The sequence below is a fragment of the Rhinopithecus bieti genome, unplaced genomic scaffold, assembly GCF_001698545.2.
Source record: "Rhinopithecus bieti isolate Rb0 unplaced genomic scaffold, ASM169854v2 scaffold_15838, whole genome shotgun sequence".
NCBI classification, from domain to species: domain Eukaryota; kingdom Metazoa; phylum Chordata; class Mammalia; order Primates; family Cercopithecidae; genus Rhinopithecus; species Rhinopithecus bieti.
The window spans coordinates 832,099-846,129 of NW_016808928.1; the positions used below are offsets into that span (position 1 = coordinate 832,099).

Genomic DNA, 14,031 nt, shown 5'->3' on the forward strand with positions numbered 1-14,031 from the left:
GTTTGTGGCAATCTCTAGCATTCTGTGGCTGGAGAAGCCTCACCCTCATCTCTGCCTCCAGACTCACAAGGAGCTCTCCCTGTTTATGTGTTTCTGTCCCTGTGTCTAAATTCTCCTTGTTAAAAGAACAGTCATTGAGGTCCCCCTATTCTAGCAACACCTTATCCTAACTAAATTCATCTGCAAGGACCGTATCTTCAAATACAGTCACCATCTGAGGCGCTGAGGTTTAGGACCTCAACGTATGAACTTTGAGGGGACGAAATTCAACCTATAACAGTGTTGCTTAGAGTTAACTATTTTGTAGTTCTCATTACAGCTGACATAAATACCACCTAATTTTCTTCTTCATATTTCTGTTCTGGTTACTTATCTAATAAATATAGAGAGGAAAATATTTTAAGGAAAAAGATGTTGCCTCTGATAATTACTACTCATTTTAAAAATGTTTACTTAAAGTATATGTTCACATTCCATATCAGAATAGTCAGTGCACAATAACCTAAGAAAATATTTTTTAAAAAACTTACCTCCAGTATATATCAAAGAAGTACAAATTTAAAAAGAAAAGTGAAATACCATTTTTGCCTATCTTGTTAGCAAAGATCTAAACAGGTGAATAAGATGTATTATTGAAAAGGTTATGTAGAAACTGGCATTTCCTAGTCATGCTATAGATGATATAAAATCACGGTATTGTAGTGAAAATTCTTAGTAGGACTCTTAAAATTGTTCTTGTCTTTTGAGTCATAAATTATATTCCTGGATCAATATCATAAAGAAATAGTGAAGCAACTATACAAATTTTTTCAAGAATGTTTTCTGCAAGACTGTTTATAGCAGTGAAGAGCTGGAAATGATTCAACTTTAAACAGCAGAGGATTAGTTAGATAAATCATGAAGAATAATAGGTATCAATACAAAGATCATAAGATCAAAGAGTCTCAGGTATCCTTAGCATTTGAAAGACCAAAGGATGGAGGAACATGTGCCACAAATACATACATATCTCATGATAATCATTTTGTAAAACACTAAAAAGAAGGCTACACACCAAAATGTTAATTATGGTTACGGGTGATTTTTCCCTCTTAGTTTTTTTTATTTTCTCAGTTGTCTTTGTCAACATGTATTTATTGTAAGCAAGTGAATAGAAAAGGAATATATATTAAATATCACATACAGTTGAGAATTTCTCCCCTGTCTCAAATACCTTGAAATGACATTCTCAGACCCGTAATCTCTATCAAGGAGTCTAAGCAGAGCTGGGATCTAGGTGTGGAGCATTAAACTCCTCCATGACAGCCACAGTGTGATGGGGCTATGATCCTTCACCACCTCATCCTACCCTGGCCCACCTCCAAAGTTACTCACCGTTACTCAAAGTAGAAACGCTTTTTTTTTTTTTTTTTGATGAGACAGAGTCTGGCTCTGTCGCTCAGGCTGGAGTACAGTGGTGCAATCTCAGCTCACTGTAACCTCCGCCTCCTGTATTCAAGCAATTCTTCTGCCTCAGCCATCCTGAGTAACTAGGATTACAGACACCTGCCACCACGCCTGGCTAATTTTTGTATTTTTAGTAGAGCGAAGGTTTCACCATGTTGGCCAGGCTGGTCTTGAACTCCTGACCTCAGAGGAGAAGTAGAAACTTCTAACTAAGTCCTATTTATTGTATCATCTGGTGATACTAAATGTAAAGGAGGGTGTTCTGATGTTCACCCTTTTCATACATTGTAAAAACAATTTGTGGGTGGACGAGAAGCACCACCCATGGGTGAACTATTGATACATAGAAGGGCAAGAAAACATTCTTAATAGTTGAAATTTCATTTGTATCTATTTCCATCACATATTGTAAATGTACAGTTTTTGTATTTTATGTTGTACAAAATGTTAATAAAAGGGTAGGTTTTCATCTTTTATAAATAAGTAAATATGTACACATGTGGTGCTCAAATATACGATACTAATTACAGTGCACAGTTAGTCATGGGTGCAAATCATGTTCTAGCCAAGCATATGGCTGTGATTTGGAAGCATGAGTTTTCAGGAGAAAGAAGTTTAAAGTGAACACTACACTCTCATCTCTGTTCTGTCCTGGCCACAAGTCAAGCTGTCCCTTATGTCCTTTACCGTAATAGGCTGATTGCAGATGTGTTACAAGCTGCAGGGTGAGTGGGGACCACAGCACAAACAGGGTGAGGTTAAAGGCAAAAGCCAACTATAGGTTGTTAACAAAGGAAACCCTCGGCAGAAAGAAAAAGTTAATAGGAAAAGATGTTAAAAGTCTACCTGCACGGGAAACCTAATGACTGAATGTAGCTGAGCCTCAGAGAAGGTAGGGGATACTCTGATGGAACAGATGGGTACCCCAATCAGTGCCTCTGCTGAAAACAAATAGAAAACCAACTTTCAGAAGTAAATGCATCTAGTAGGGAAAAAAATAATATAGCAATGAAGTAGTGAGTAATACAGATAGCAAACTTGATTTAAGAAATGTTCCAAGAACCTCACATCCCTTACAGAATACTCCTATTTATTGTTTTTCTCAAAAAATATTTTAAAAAATCAATTATATAATTGACCACAAAGTGAACCTTAACAAATTACAGGCTGGGCGCGGTGGCTCAAGCCTGTAATCCCAGCACTTTGGGAGGCCGAGACGGGCGGATCACGAGGTCAGGAGATCGAGACCATCCTGGCTAATACGGTGAAACCCTGTCTCTACTTAAAATACAAAAAACTAGCCGGGCGACGAGGCGGGCGCCTGTAGTCCCAGCTACTCGGGAGGCTGAGGCAGGAGAATGGCGTAAACCCGGGAGGCGGAGCTTGTAGTGAGCTGAGATCCGGCCACTGCACTCCAGCCTGGGTGGCAGACCAAAACTCCGTCTCAAAAAAAAAAAAAAAAAAATTACAATAAGTTATAGGTCACAAGTCCTGTAATATTCCAATTAAAGTAGAAATATGCAATAAAAATAGAAACACAAGCAAACCTCATTGACATCAAAAGTCCACTATAATTTTACATTAAATAGAAACTCAAACCTCAATGCCTATGCTATCCCACCTGGAAGCCATGCAAACAGTACTTTCTAACAGAAACAATGTGAGACAACAAAACCTGTGTTTCAAGGAAAATGTATATCTTTAAGTCCTCTAATGTAGAACAAAATGATCAAAAAATAAAGAAATTTAATAAGATTAAAAGTTAGAAAAAACAAAATAAATTAGGATGCTATTAATAAAATTCAAGTGTTATAAACAATTTAAAGCAAGAGTGAGTTCTTTGTTAATATCAATAAGCTGGACAAACTGTTTATGATTCTGATAAAAGGAACTAGGAAAGAAAAATGTTATAGATGTTTAGTAACATAAAAGCGAAATTATCCCTATCACAAAAATAATACAACTTTACATAAACAATGAAAAGCTCACAATAGAGCAATTTTTTTATTTAAAAACATAGGTTATTTATTTATTCTGGAAGAATTTCTTGGATGCCAGGCACATGTTGAATATAAATTGTGTGGCCTCCGGGCAAAAGGTTTCTCTTTCTTTCTTTGTTCTGCTTCTAACAGGCTCATATTTCTCAATGCAGCTCAGTGGCATCATTAAAAACTCAAGCTATTTTGGGGAAAAATGACTATACATGAAAACCTCAACTCTATGGCAGCAAATCTTAAAGTCTGTAGCAAATGGGCGATTTTCTAGCAAAAGATAAAATACCAAAAATGACTCAAATAAAAAGTATAAAATGTGAGTAAAGTACCATAGAAAAGAATTGAAAAAAAGATGAAGGATTGAACATTGAAAAAGACACAAGCACCCTACAGGGGAGTGAGTGAGTTCTCGTTCAAGTCTAGAGAAGCTTAGTGTTGTGCACTAGTGCGGATAATGGAAAAGACCAGCTGCCTCCTACATAACATTTCATCAAGCCAACATTAACGCAACCCAAATCAGATTGTTCTATGAAAAATAAAGCTATAGAAAAAAACGCACATGTAATCAAGAAGGTTTGTGTTTTCTTTTGTTTTGTTTTAGAAATACAGTATCAGGGAGTTCATACCTGTAATTTAAATTATCCAAAAAAAAAAAAAAAAAAGAAAGCAAAGAAGAAATTGCTTTCTAAACCCCTCATGCATATATTTGCTTTTTTTGTTATCAGCTAAGTGAATATGAACATCATTGATGCCGTTCATCAAATATTTTTGGTCTCCATCAAGTGGAATGTCTTTTTTGGAATCTTGTGGATTAAAGGAAACTTGTGATGGGTTCTGGTCAGTTAGGAATATATGGAAGTGATGTACTCAGCTTCTGGCTCAGCATCTTTGATTGCCCTCACAAGGCCTTTTCCCACCTGCCATAGCAACTGAAGAAGGGACCTGTGTCTTACAGAACTAGACGTGCCACATGTGTGAGGAATTCACTTCCCATTGTAGCTACTACAGTTGCAGGGCTATTTGTTACCACAGTGTAATCTAATCCAAACTGACTAATACAAACTTATTACTTACTATTTACTTACTATCTACTTACTGAGACTATTACTTACAATTTTAGTGTAAATTTTGCTTATCGACAGTATGATTATTAAAGTGTCTATGTCATCAGGATAAAGCATTTCAGGTTCTAGTGTACACTGTAAATTATAAAGTGATGGGTAAGAGTATAATAAAATAATATGTGACAAGTTAGTTATATTCCAAGAAATATAAAAATGCAAAATAAAAAAAATTACTAAAGTAAAGGAAACTTTTGGTTTTGTATTTATATGGAAAATAAGACATAGAAATAACTCATGCAGATTTTAGAAATAGCTCAATTATCATAATTTTTTTGGAATTCTGCATCTGCCATATGTCTTTCTTATATAGTATCTTTGGATGGTTAAACGTGACAAAATAAACATCATATATTTAATATATTTAATTTTGCTTAAGTTGTATTCTTAAAAAGATTTGCTGCATCACTTCACAAAATAAAGGAATTAAGTTATATATAATATTTATGTATATGGATATGTGATTCATAGACTCCAAATGTGAATTTAAGAACTTAACTAGAAAAATTAAAATAGTAATTAGTATAAACTTGTTGTTTTAAAAATTATTACAAAAAATCAAGTGTTCTTCAGGAGCTTAAATTCATAAAAATTACCCTGATTGCATATTTTTAAACTATAGAATAATGCATAGGTATAGAAATAACAATTGCAACTTATTTGGTTAAAAAAAAAAAAAAGAAAAACTATCAAAAATGTGATCTACAAAGCAATCCCAGTGCTATCCATTATTAACATGTTTTTAAATTCCACTCCCCTGTTCACTGAATAAAAATTTTCTTTCATTATATTTATAATATATGGGCAATTTTTTATCCTGCTTTTGAAGTTTAATATTCTGTTGCAAAGATTTTCCCATAACAAAATTTCCAAATGTTACTTCAAATATATTTGAATTCCAATATATCCCAATATATGGTCATGTACTTTCCATAATTTTTTTACTTTTATTTTTTCTTTGTTTCCTGATGTAAATTAAGATGCTATTGGTAAATCCATAAATTTCACTAATTCATATTTTTTCTAGCATCAAAATATGTCTAAAATGATATAAACTTTTTGCTTTCTTGCATTATACATATGGCAATTTTTAAATAAAAGAAATATTTTTTCCAAAACAATTTTTTTTAACTTGGAGTGTTTTCATGTACTTTATTTGATATCTATAAATTCACAAAGATGGTTACTAATGGCAAATAATTTTGAGAAAGAATACATAAAATCTGAAAAAAAAAAAAAAAAACATGTGGCCAGAGACATAGTCTTAATTATGGTATGAAATATTGTATGCTATTTAAAATTCCTTTAGATGTTACAGGTATGTATAATCACTTTCACTGAGCATTAGTTATGTACCCTTTCAAACTTTATTTCTCCTTTGCAATTAGAAATCACTGTCACATAACCTTTCAAAAGGGTCATGCAGTCTAATTCTATACTTATCAAATTTGATGAAAGTTTTGTTTTGTTTCCTAACACTCGCAAATTATATGTTGCATGTGGCTGTTGATTTTAATAAAATGCACACAGTAGAAGTAAATAAACACATACATACACACACCTAAGGATGTGTGTATGTATCTGTTTTGAAATGTGAGGTCATTTTACATTTGCTTATCCATAGATATTTGTTAAATTCCAAATGCATGTGAACTATAGATAACTGGGCATGTACGCCATGAAGTGGTTGGCAATTAAATGAGGTAAGTCAATTAGCACAGAGAACTCACGTACATATTACCATTATTAGAGAAAAAGAACTTTGCTTCAAGTTAATGATAAGTACATGGAGGTAGCATATATAGACCCTGCTTTCAATAAATGTACAATTTGCTTGGGAATAAGATTTGCTTTGATACTTGAAAATATTCAATCCATGAACACAGAAGCAAATTCTTGCTTTTATCCAGGTGTTGTTATCGCCTATCTTTCTGTCTCATTTGATCTAATAGATATTGTGCATCTTGTTTTAGCTCCATGTGGTGGACATCTGACAGCATCCAGCGGAGTCATTTTGCCTCCTGGATGGCCAGGGTATTATAAGGATTCTTTAAATTGTGAATGGATTATTGAAGCAAAACCAGGCCACTCTATCAAAATAACTTTCGATAGGTAAGAAAACAAAATTAGTCTTCATTTGGACTTAATGATGTGTGTCTCTTCCGTATTTTTAGTAAATTGATCTTAAACCTTAAAAAGATGGTAGTTCTCTTCGGTTCCCGCAAAGGAGCACACTTTACCAGAAACAGGCACTTACTTGTAAGTTTTGTTCTTCTTCAGTGCTATCTCTAAGCCCACCCTGAGCCACAGCTCTGGAGTTTAGTAAGGGAAGTGCCAGTCCTGGAGGACCATTCCTGAGGTTCGACCCTTGTATCTGACTCTGGGTTTTGGACCCGCACTGGAATCCATTCTGCTTGGTGTCTGATTGCACATGGAAGTCGCTCTGGGTCCCCTGGTGCCTTAGGTGCCTGCTGTGGCAGAGGAAATCAGCTCTGCTGTTCTGGTGGTGGCTGCTGGTCACTAAGGGCAGCTAGTGATGATGAGTGGGCAGTGGGGTGTGGACAGCAGATCCATTACCAGCTCATCGCCTATGAGTGATACTGTCACTAGAACGTTGTTTGGCTTAGCTATTGAACAATGCATTTCAGGATCTAAAACATAAGCATGCTGGGCTGTGTAGGTATTTGTTTATTTAAACATAAGCCTGCTGTTGGAGTTCGGCATAATAAATTTTTCCCGTTTGTCTCAACACTGAAACCAAATTGATGATTAAAAACTAAAAACGTTTTGGCATTAAGCCACGTGAACCAAAGGCTAGGGAGGCATGTTTGCTTAATGTTTCGAGGTTGCTCTCTGCATAACATGGGGCTTTCTCTAACAATGACCTTCTTCTTGACTAGACTATATTCTGGATTTCAGTATCTAGAATATTATGGTGTCTCACGATAGATGAACATCATTATATTAACATCAATACAGGAAAGGTTTTCAGCAGGAGTTGTGTTAACTTTCAGTAATTATATTTATTTGAAATAATTATTTTTATTTTTTTACTTGCCTCTGACAAAATAATAATAATCCCCAAGAGGACAATCTCTCAGAACAAAAGAAAAAAACTGTTTATAAATTCAACTGTATTAGAGAGTAAATTACTGTATATAATCAGTCATTTGAGAAAATATTAACTCTGAAAATATTCAGTTGTTTATGTTAAATTCTTATGAATTTCTCCACTTTCTGGTATTGGCAGGTGGAGCTGAAGCACACCCTGACTCCCAGAAGCATATCAAATTTAAATAATTTAGTAAAAGTAGTGATCCTATATTCCTGTCTGGAACAGTTTATTAGCCCTCTATTTTCAGTTACCTGAAGCAAGATATTTGCTTGATTTTTCCCAATCTTGTTCATTCAATATTATTTCAGTGTGCTGTTTTGCTGAATTCCATTTGGAAATACCCAATATTTCTAATATTTTTAGACATGTGTGATCTTTACTCTAGACATAGTACATAGCTCTTAAAAGATGAATTGCATAAGGAAATGTGTTTTTCAACCATGACCGATGGACTGACACCTTCTTAAAGGATGGGATTGTGCACGCTAATTCTGAGCCCTGTGCTGATGGTGTTGCCAGACCGTGTGTGTTAGTTAGGCTGCCCCACAGCAAAGAACATCCAGAAGTTTCTGTTTCCAAGGTCACCCCGGAAATCTTCCAGCTGTTGAAATATGCATTTTGTCAGACTTTGTCAGTCCTCACTGTTACTAAAGAAACAGGATAGGACAACTTCAGTGTGACTGCATCAAAGAAGATTGCTTTCATGCTTATCCAGACTTCTGGAATTTGAACTCAAACAACTAAGACATCAGTTTTTAGAAAAAGATTTAGAGTAGTGTCATAAGACAAAGTTGGCACTATCAGATCCCAAATGTGCCAGCCTGTGTCCCTGTTCTGGTCCAGCCGTGTGATGTACAAATGGTTTGAACTAATGGAAGAATGGGGTTCAGGATACACATTCACTAGTTGCAGGAATGTGTAATCATGTGCCTTTGCACTAATCAGGGTGTACATAATCTAATGCATGCAGGGCACAGCCCTTTGGTTTCAACATCCTTTTCTGTTGCTACGTGCCACGACACTAAGATTGCTTCCCCTCTCGCAAGTTTTCTCCCCATTCATCAGTAACATCCAGCACGGAGCGTGGGGGCTAATGGCACAGGGTTTAGAGCGTGGGATCCTTTGGCTCAAAGTGACTGAGTGAGTCAGAGGCTTATGATGCTTAAGCTGCTCCCTGAGAGCAAAGTCAGGCACTCAGAAACCTGGTTAGCTCTTGGAGTACAAGATGGGCCCATTTAGAAAATTATCTCAGTGCCTGGAGTGGTACCTACATTGCATCAAAGGGGACCCAAGTGGCTGCAACTTTATATGTAATATCGGGCCAGATTTTCTGGAAGCATAAGAAAACCTAAGCACTTTTTGGAAGCTGTTCTAACTTTTCCAAGCTATTAAAGTATCCTTTCATGTCTGAAATGGCAACATACCTAGGGTTATTCTAATGTCTTAAAAGAGATAATGCAATTTAAAAAGGCACATGATTTTTTTTTCATGAAAGATATTTAAGCTATCATCACACATGTTTAATGATCTTCCTTGAAGAGACTATTTCATTCTAGTGTGCCCATTTTCAGATGTCTATAGTTACGTTAAATAGGGAATGCCAAAAAATAGTTTAAAATATGTAATTGAGTTTTTACTATTTCGAATAATCTATCTATCTATCTATCTATCTATCTATCTATCTATCTATCTATCTATCTATCTATCTATCTATCTATCTATCTATCTATCTGTCTATGTATCTGTCAGTCATCTAAGAAAACTAATCTGGTTCTTGGTATTTTCGTTTAAGCTGAATGAAAACCTCCTCTTGCATTTGTTATGTTGTAAGACAGAATATCAGATAAGAAGAGAAAGGGATTTAAGCTGTGCCGTCTCATCAAGAAAAGAACGTACTATCCTTATATATGTCCCGAAGTTTTAAGCATATGTAATTTCAACTATTTTCTTTATATTAACGTACAAGGGTTTCTGATTAAGGAATGAGGATGTCAGGAGCACGTCTGTAAGCGGGCAGCTCTGCATGTCTTTTCTAATGGGATGTACATATTTGCAGATTTCAGACAGAGGTCAATTATGACACCTTGGAGGTCAGAGACGGGCCAGCCAGTTCATCCCCGCTGATCGGCGAGTACCACGGCACCCAGGCACCCCAGTTTCTCATCAGCACCGGGAATTTCATGTACCTGCTCTTCACCACTGACAACAGCCGCTCCAGCATCGGCTTCCTCATCCACTATGAGAGTGAGTTGCACCTTGCCTTGACAGCCTGGCCGGGCAGCAGGCATGGGAAAACTGAAAATCTGAGTTCTTATTTCCAGCCTGCAGATGACTGTGTTGGTTTACTAATCCTGCTTGACTCTGGCAAAACCATACTATGCAATTGTAAGAAGCTTCTCTTATTCATAAGAGAGCATCTTGGAGTTATTGCCTTTTAACTCTCAAAAATACGTATCCATCGCCTAGGATAAAGTAAAATAATAAAGACAATGAAATGGGTTCATCTTCAGCATGAAGTAATAATATACTTCTATTATTAGAAAATATACTTTCTGACCAAAATCTTATCGGATTTATTACTAAAATTATGTTAACCTGGGCAATGGAGAAAAGGATCCTTGCTAGAAAAACAGAATTAGGTGAATTTGTGGTACCAAATCTGTGAGTACAGATAGACACGTTTCACAGGGTGCAAGTCAGGTAATGAAGAGAGGAGAAGGAATTAAAACCCGCTAAACCTTACCAAATTCCAAACAATTGTTAACAATGTTTCAACAAGTATGAATAATACTTTAAAACAATTATTAAACATATTTTAAAACAAATGTCAAAATATTATAATGGAATGTATTTTGCAAGACAGTTCAAACTTCCAAATGGAAAGTATTCCATCCCGTTTTTGTTTCTTGAAGTCAAAGTTTTAGCTTCTGAAATGATGAGATTAAGTAATTGTATTATTTTATGATAATATTCATGCAAATATACTTCTGAAATCTAGCTGACGGGAATCCCCCCTAGGAATACATTTTTAACATTAGCGAATTAATGCAAAAGAAAGCAAAGCAGCTGTTATTCTTTTCTCTGTCTGAAAACACTTCCCTCAAAGAGTAGCATGGAAAAAGGGAGACTGAGTGTAATTACTATTGGACCGGAAGGAATCAAACCTTTATTTCGCCCAAGTTTTATGGTTGTTCTTTTTCAGAACTTTATCTCAAAATAGGCACTATTAGTTGTAAAGATGTTTTTAAAATGTACATATACCCACACACATGATTTTACAAATGCATGCATAGAATCATATCTACTACGCTGGGTTTCCAATCTCCTTTTATTCTTTTTCTTGCCTTCCATTCCCCACATCACCTCCTGTTACTCTTGTTAACCTCTCCCTGAGCCCTGCTCCAGCACATTTAAATTAATAAACCTTTATGCACATTTATCTGTTTTACATACTCATATAATTATACACAAACCTGCATATGCATGTATATCTTAAGATTATGTATGCTTTCAGATAAAAATATTCCGATAGAAGGAAAATTGCTTATTAATGACTCAATGATGAATTTCAAATTTAACTCAGAGTTATTCCTCTTCACATATATAGATATACAACATTTGCTCCAAAGTAACATATTTTGAAACTTAAAGTAAAATTTAAGCACCAGAAAATTTTACATTTTGTTTCTTTAAAATATCCATTCAAGTTGCCACTTTTCTTTGGAGTAACAATATGTGTAAACATAGCAGTGATCTGAATTTGTAAGACTGCTAATAAGCCTTGTATTTTCTCATCCTCACACCCTCCCCCCAACTTTTTCTAAACCAGAATTTCTTGGTTCTTAGATATATAGTGCATGAAACTTCAGAGAAATAATTATTTTCAGGTATTGACAAATATTAGGACAGTTTTCCTTTCTTTTCATCTCTATTTGTGTAGCTGTAGATGACTTTGCTTTTTCTAGTTCCATTTGAGAGAAAGTGTTCCAAAGGCTAAATGAAGGCAGCAGAAACTCATTTAATTTGTTTATCCAAGTCATTTAAATAAATGGCTTCTTCTTATTTCTCTTTCTGGAAAATCAGGGAATGATAAAACGCCTATTCACAAACTTCTATTTAGCTTGTCATCCTCACTAATATAATAATAATAACATTTTATTAATATAAAATATAGAATACACATTATATTATACTATAATATAATAATTTAATATGTAAATAGTCCTGACAACGATTTTTATAATCTTAAAAGAATGACTACCCTATGTTTTGGAATTCTTTTCATTTGTCCTGTGTTTAACAGTAGGGTGCAGGCCTCATAAGGCATCCTTCCATCACCTGGAGTACCCCTCAGAGAGTAATGCTCTTTGCCATTTTTCTTTCTCTGCATCACTAAAAAGAAGAAGAAAACTGTCACCAAGATGATGCCTGTTTAGTACAGTGATAATTGTGTGAGAGTCGTAAAGTTCTGACCTGCTGCAGAGTCTAGCATTCCTTCTCCTTCCCACCTTGTTGGAAATCTCAGGAGGTAGCTCTGTGGTCACAGAAGTGACTGGAGGCCTCACCTAGCGAGTGAAGACAGGAAATTGTCAGATGTGGAACTTTCCAGTACCGTGACTCAAAAGGCTCACTGCTCTAAGCACACATCCAGACTTGCGTATGGTGAGCTTCCTGAAGGCTCTCGAAGGTTTGCCATCTATTCCCCTGACTTAAGGGAGAAACAGGACCTCAGAGGAATGTGATGCTGAACCTTGACTTGGGATCGCTTCTTATTTATGTATCAGTCGCTGTGTATTTGAAGAGACATATGGAAGTATACAGAAGTGAATGAGGTGCAGGACATGGCTTTTTGTTTGCTTGTTGTAAGAAAATGAGTCAGGAAAGGCCTGGGATTTTATGAGTGCTTATCACTGGCGCTGCACCTAACAGTTACCTGCAGGGCTTTAAAATAAAACTGATGCCTGAGCAGCAGCTCACATGTTCCGGTTGCTATTTCTGTGGGTGGTGTAGAGATCTGAGTGCTTTCAAAGGCTTGCCACCCACTCAGAGGGTGTCCCCATTTACCCGGCGCCGAAGGGGCAGATTTCTTCAAACATCGTATTTTGCTAACACATCCCTGGGAGCTTAGTAAATTGTAGAGCCCCAAGCCCAGATTCCAAATATTGTGATTCAGGGAGCTTGTGATGAAAATCAGCATCCTGAGCTTTTAATCTAGTCCTCAAGGTGATTCTGAATGAGGTGAAGGCAGATGCAGATCCTGGCCTCTAGGGAGAGAGAGAACCCGCAGGCAGGCAGGAGGGAAGGGCCCAAGGCCAGCAGAGGTCACGAAGAGATAAAAGAACCAATGAATCCAGCAAGAAAAACAGAGACAGAGAAAAAGTGGCAAGCCTGGAAGAGGCAAATGCTACCAACCCCTTCATCCACGTAATGCCGTCTAGCACCCTTCGACAAAATAGGTTCTGAAGCCAAGATGCAGGCACTAGAACATGATTACACTCACTCATCCAACACACTCTTTAAAAGTGGGTTGCCTGTGACCCAGGAATGATTTATATCAAACTCTTTATTCCTCTTAAAAACAAGAATATTTTTCATCTCTTTTGTGATTCATCATAAATATTTCACATTGTAAACACTCCTTGCTTTGTGAAGTTATTAATGACACTTCTTCATGCGCAAAGAGGCCCATGGCAAAGCTCTCTACAGACAAAATGTGTTGCAGAAATTACAGCTGCAGGTACTCGAGGCTGCCTTATATTTGCAGCAGTGCCACAAGGCAATGTGAGCTACTGTAAACAGCATTCACTCCAGAAGGCCTTTCTGAACTGTGTGATGGAAATGTTGAAGTCATTTTTTTGAGGCTTTTCTAAAAGCATACCGTGAATTGTAGTTCTACTTCGCACACGCAGTCTTAGGAATCATCTCATGTGTTAGTGTCCAGCAACAGTCTAGCCGTTCTTTACGAGGAAAGTGGCACAGTGTCTATATGTAATAGTGATTGCGTTCTCGCTCCAGAATGATCATCTGCTTGTTTGTTGATCTTTGAATCACCACTTTGAGATAGTCATAGTTTTGTAAGAAATTGGAAAATAAATGGAATTCTCAAGAGTATGGAGGTTTTCCATTTAATTTGAGAGCTTTTTTTGAAAATGCTGTCAAAAATGTCTTGTTGATAATCTCTGAAGGCAGAAGAAAGATTCATCACATGTAAATGTACATACTCTACTGTCTGATTCATATATCGTATTATTAATGGAAGAAACATTGTGATAAAGAAGTATATTTAGTGGTTTGTATGTGCATGCACACCATACCAATTGGTTTGCTGAGATTCAGTGACTTTTTATATGATCAG

General features: G+C 36.2%; 1 protein-coding gene across 1 annotated transcript in view; it reads left to right on the forward strand.

Moving 5' to 3' along the window:
- Positions 1 to 14,031, forward strand: part of CSMD1 (CUB and Sushi multiple domains 1) — a 1,215,136-nt gene that overhangs the window by 739,201 nt on the left and 461,904 nt on the right. Inside the window, exons 14-15 of the mRNA XM_017887857.1 lie at positions 6,535 to 6,673; positions 9,733 to 9,920. Coding sequence (XP_017743346.1) covers positions 6,535 to 6,673; positions 9,733 to 9,920 — 327 coding nt within the window. The remainder of the gene's footprint in view (positions 1 to 6,534; positions 6,674 to 9,732; positions 9,921 to 14,031) is intronic.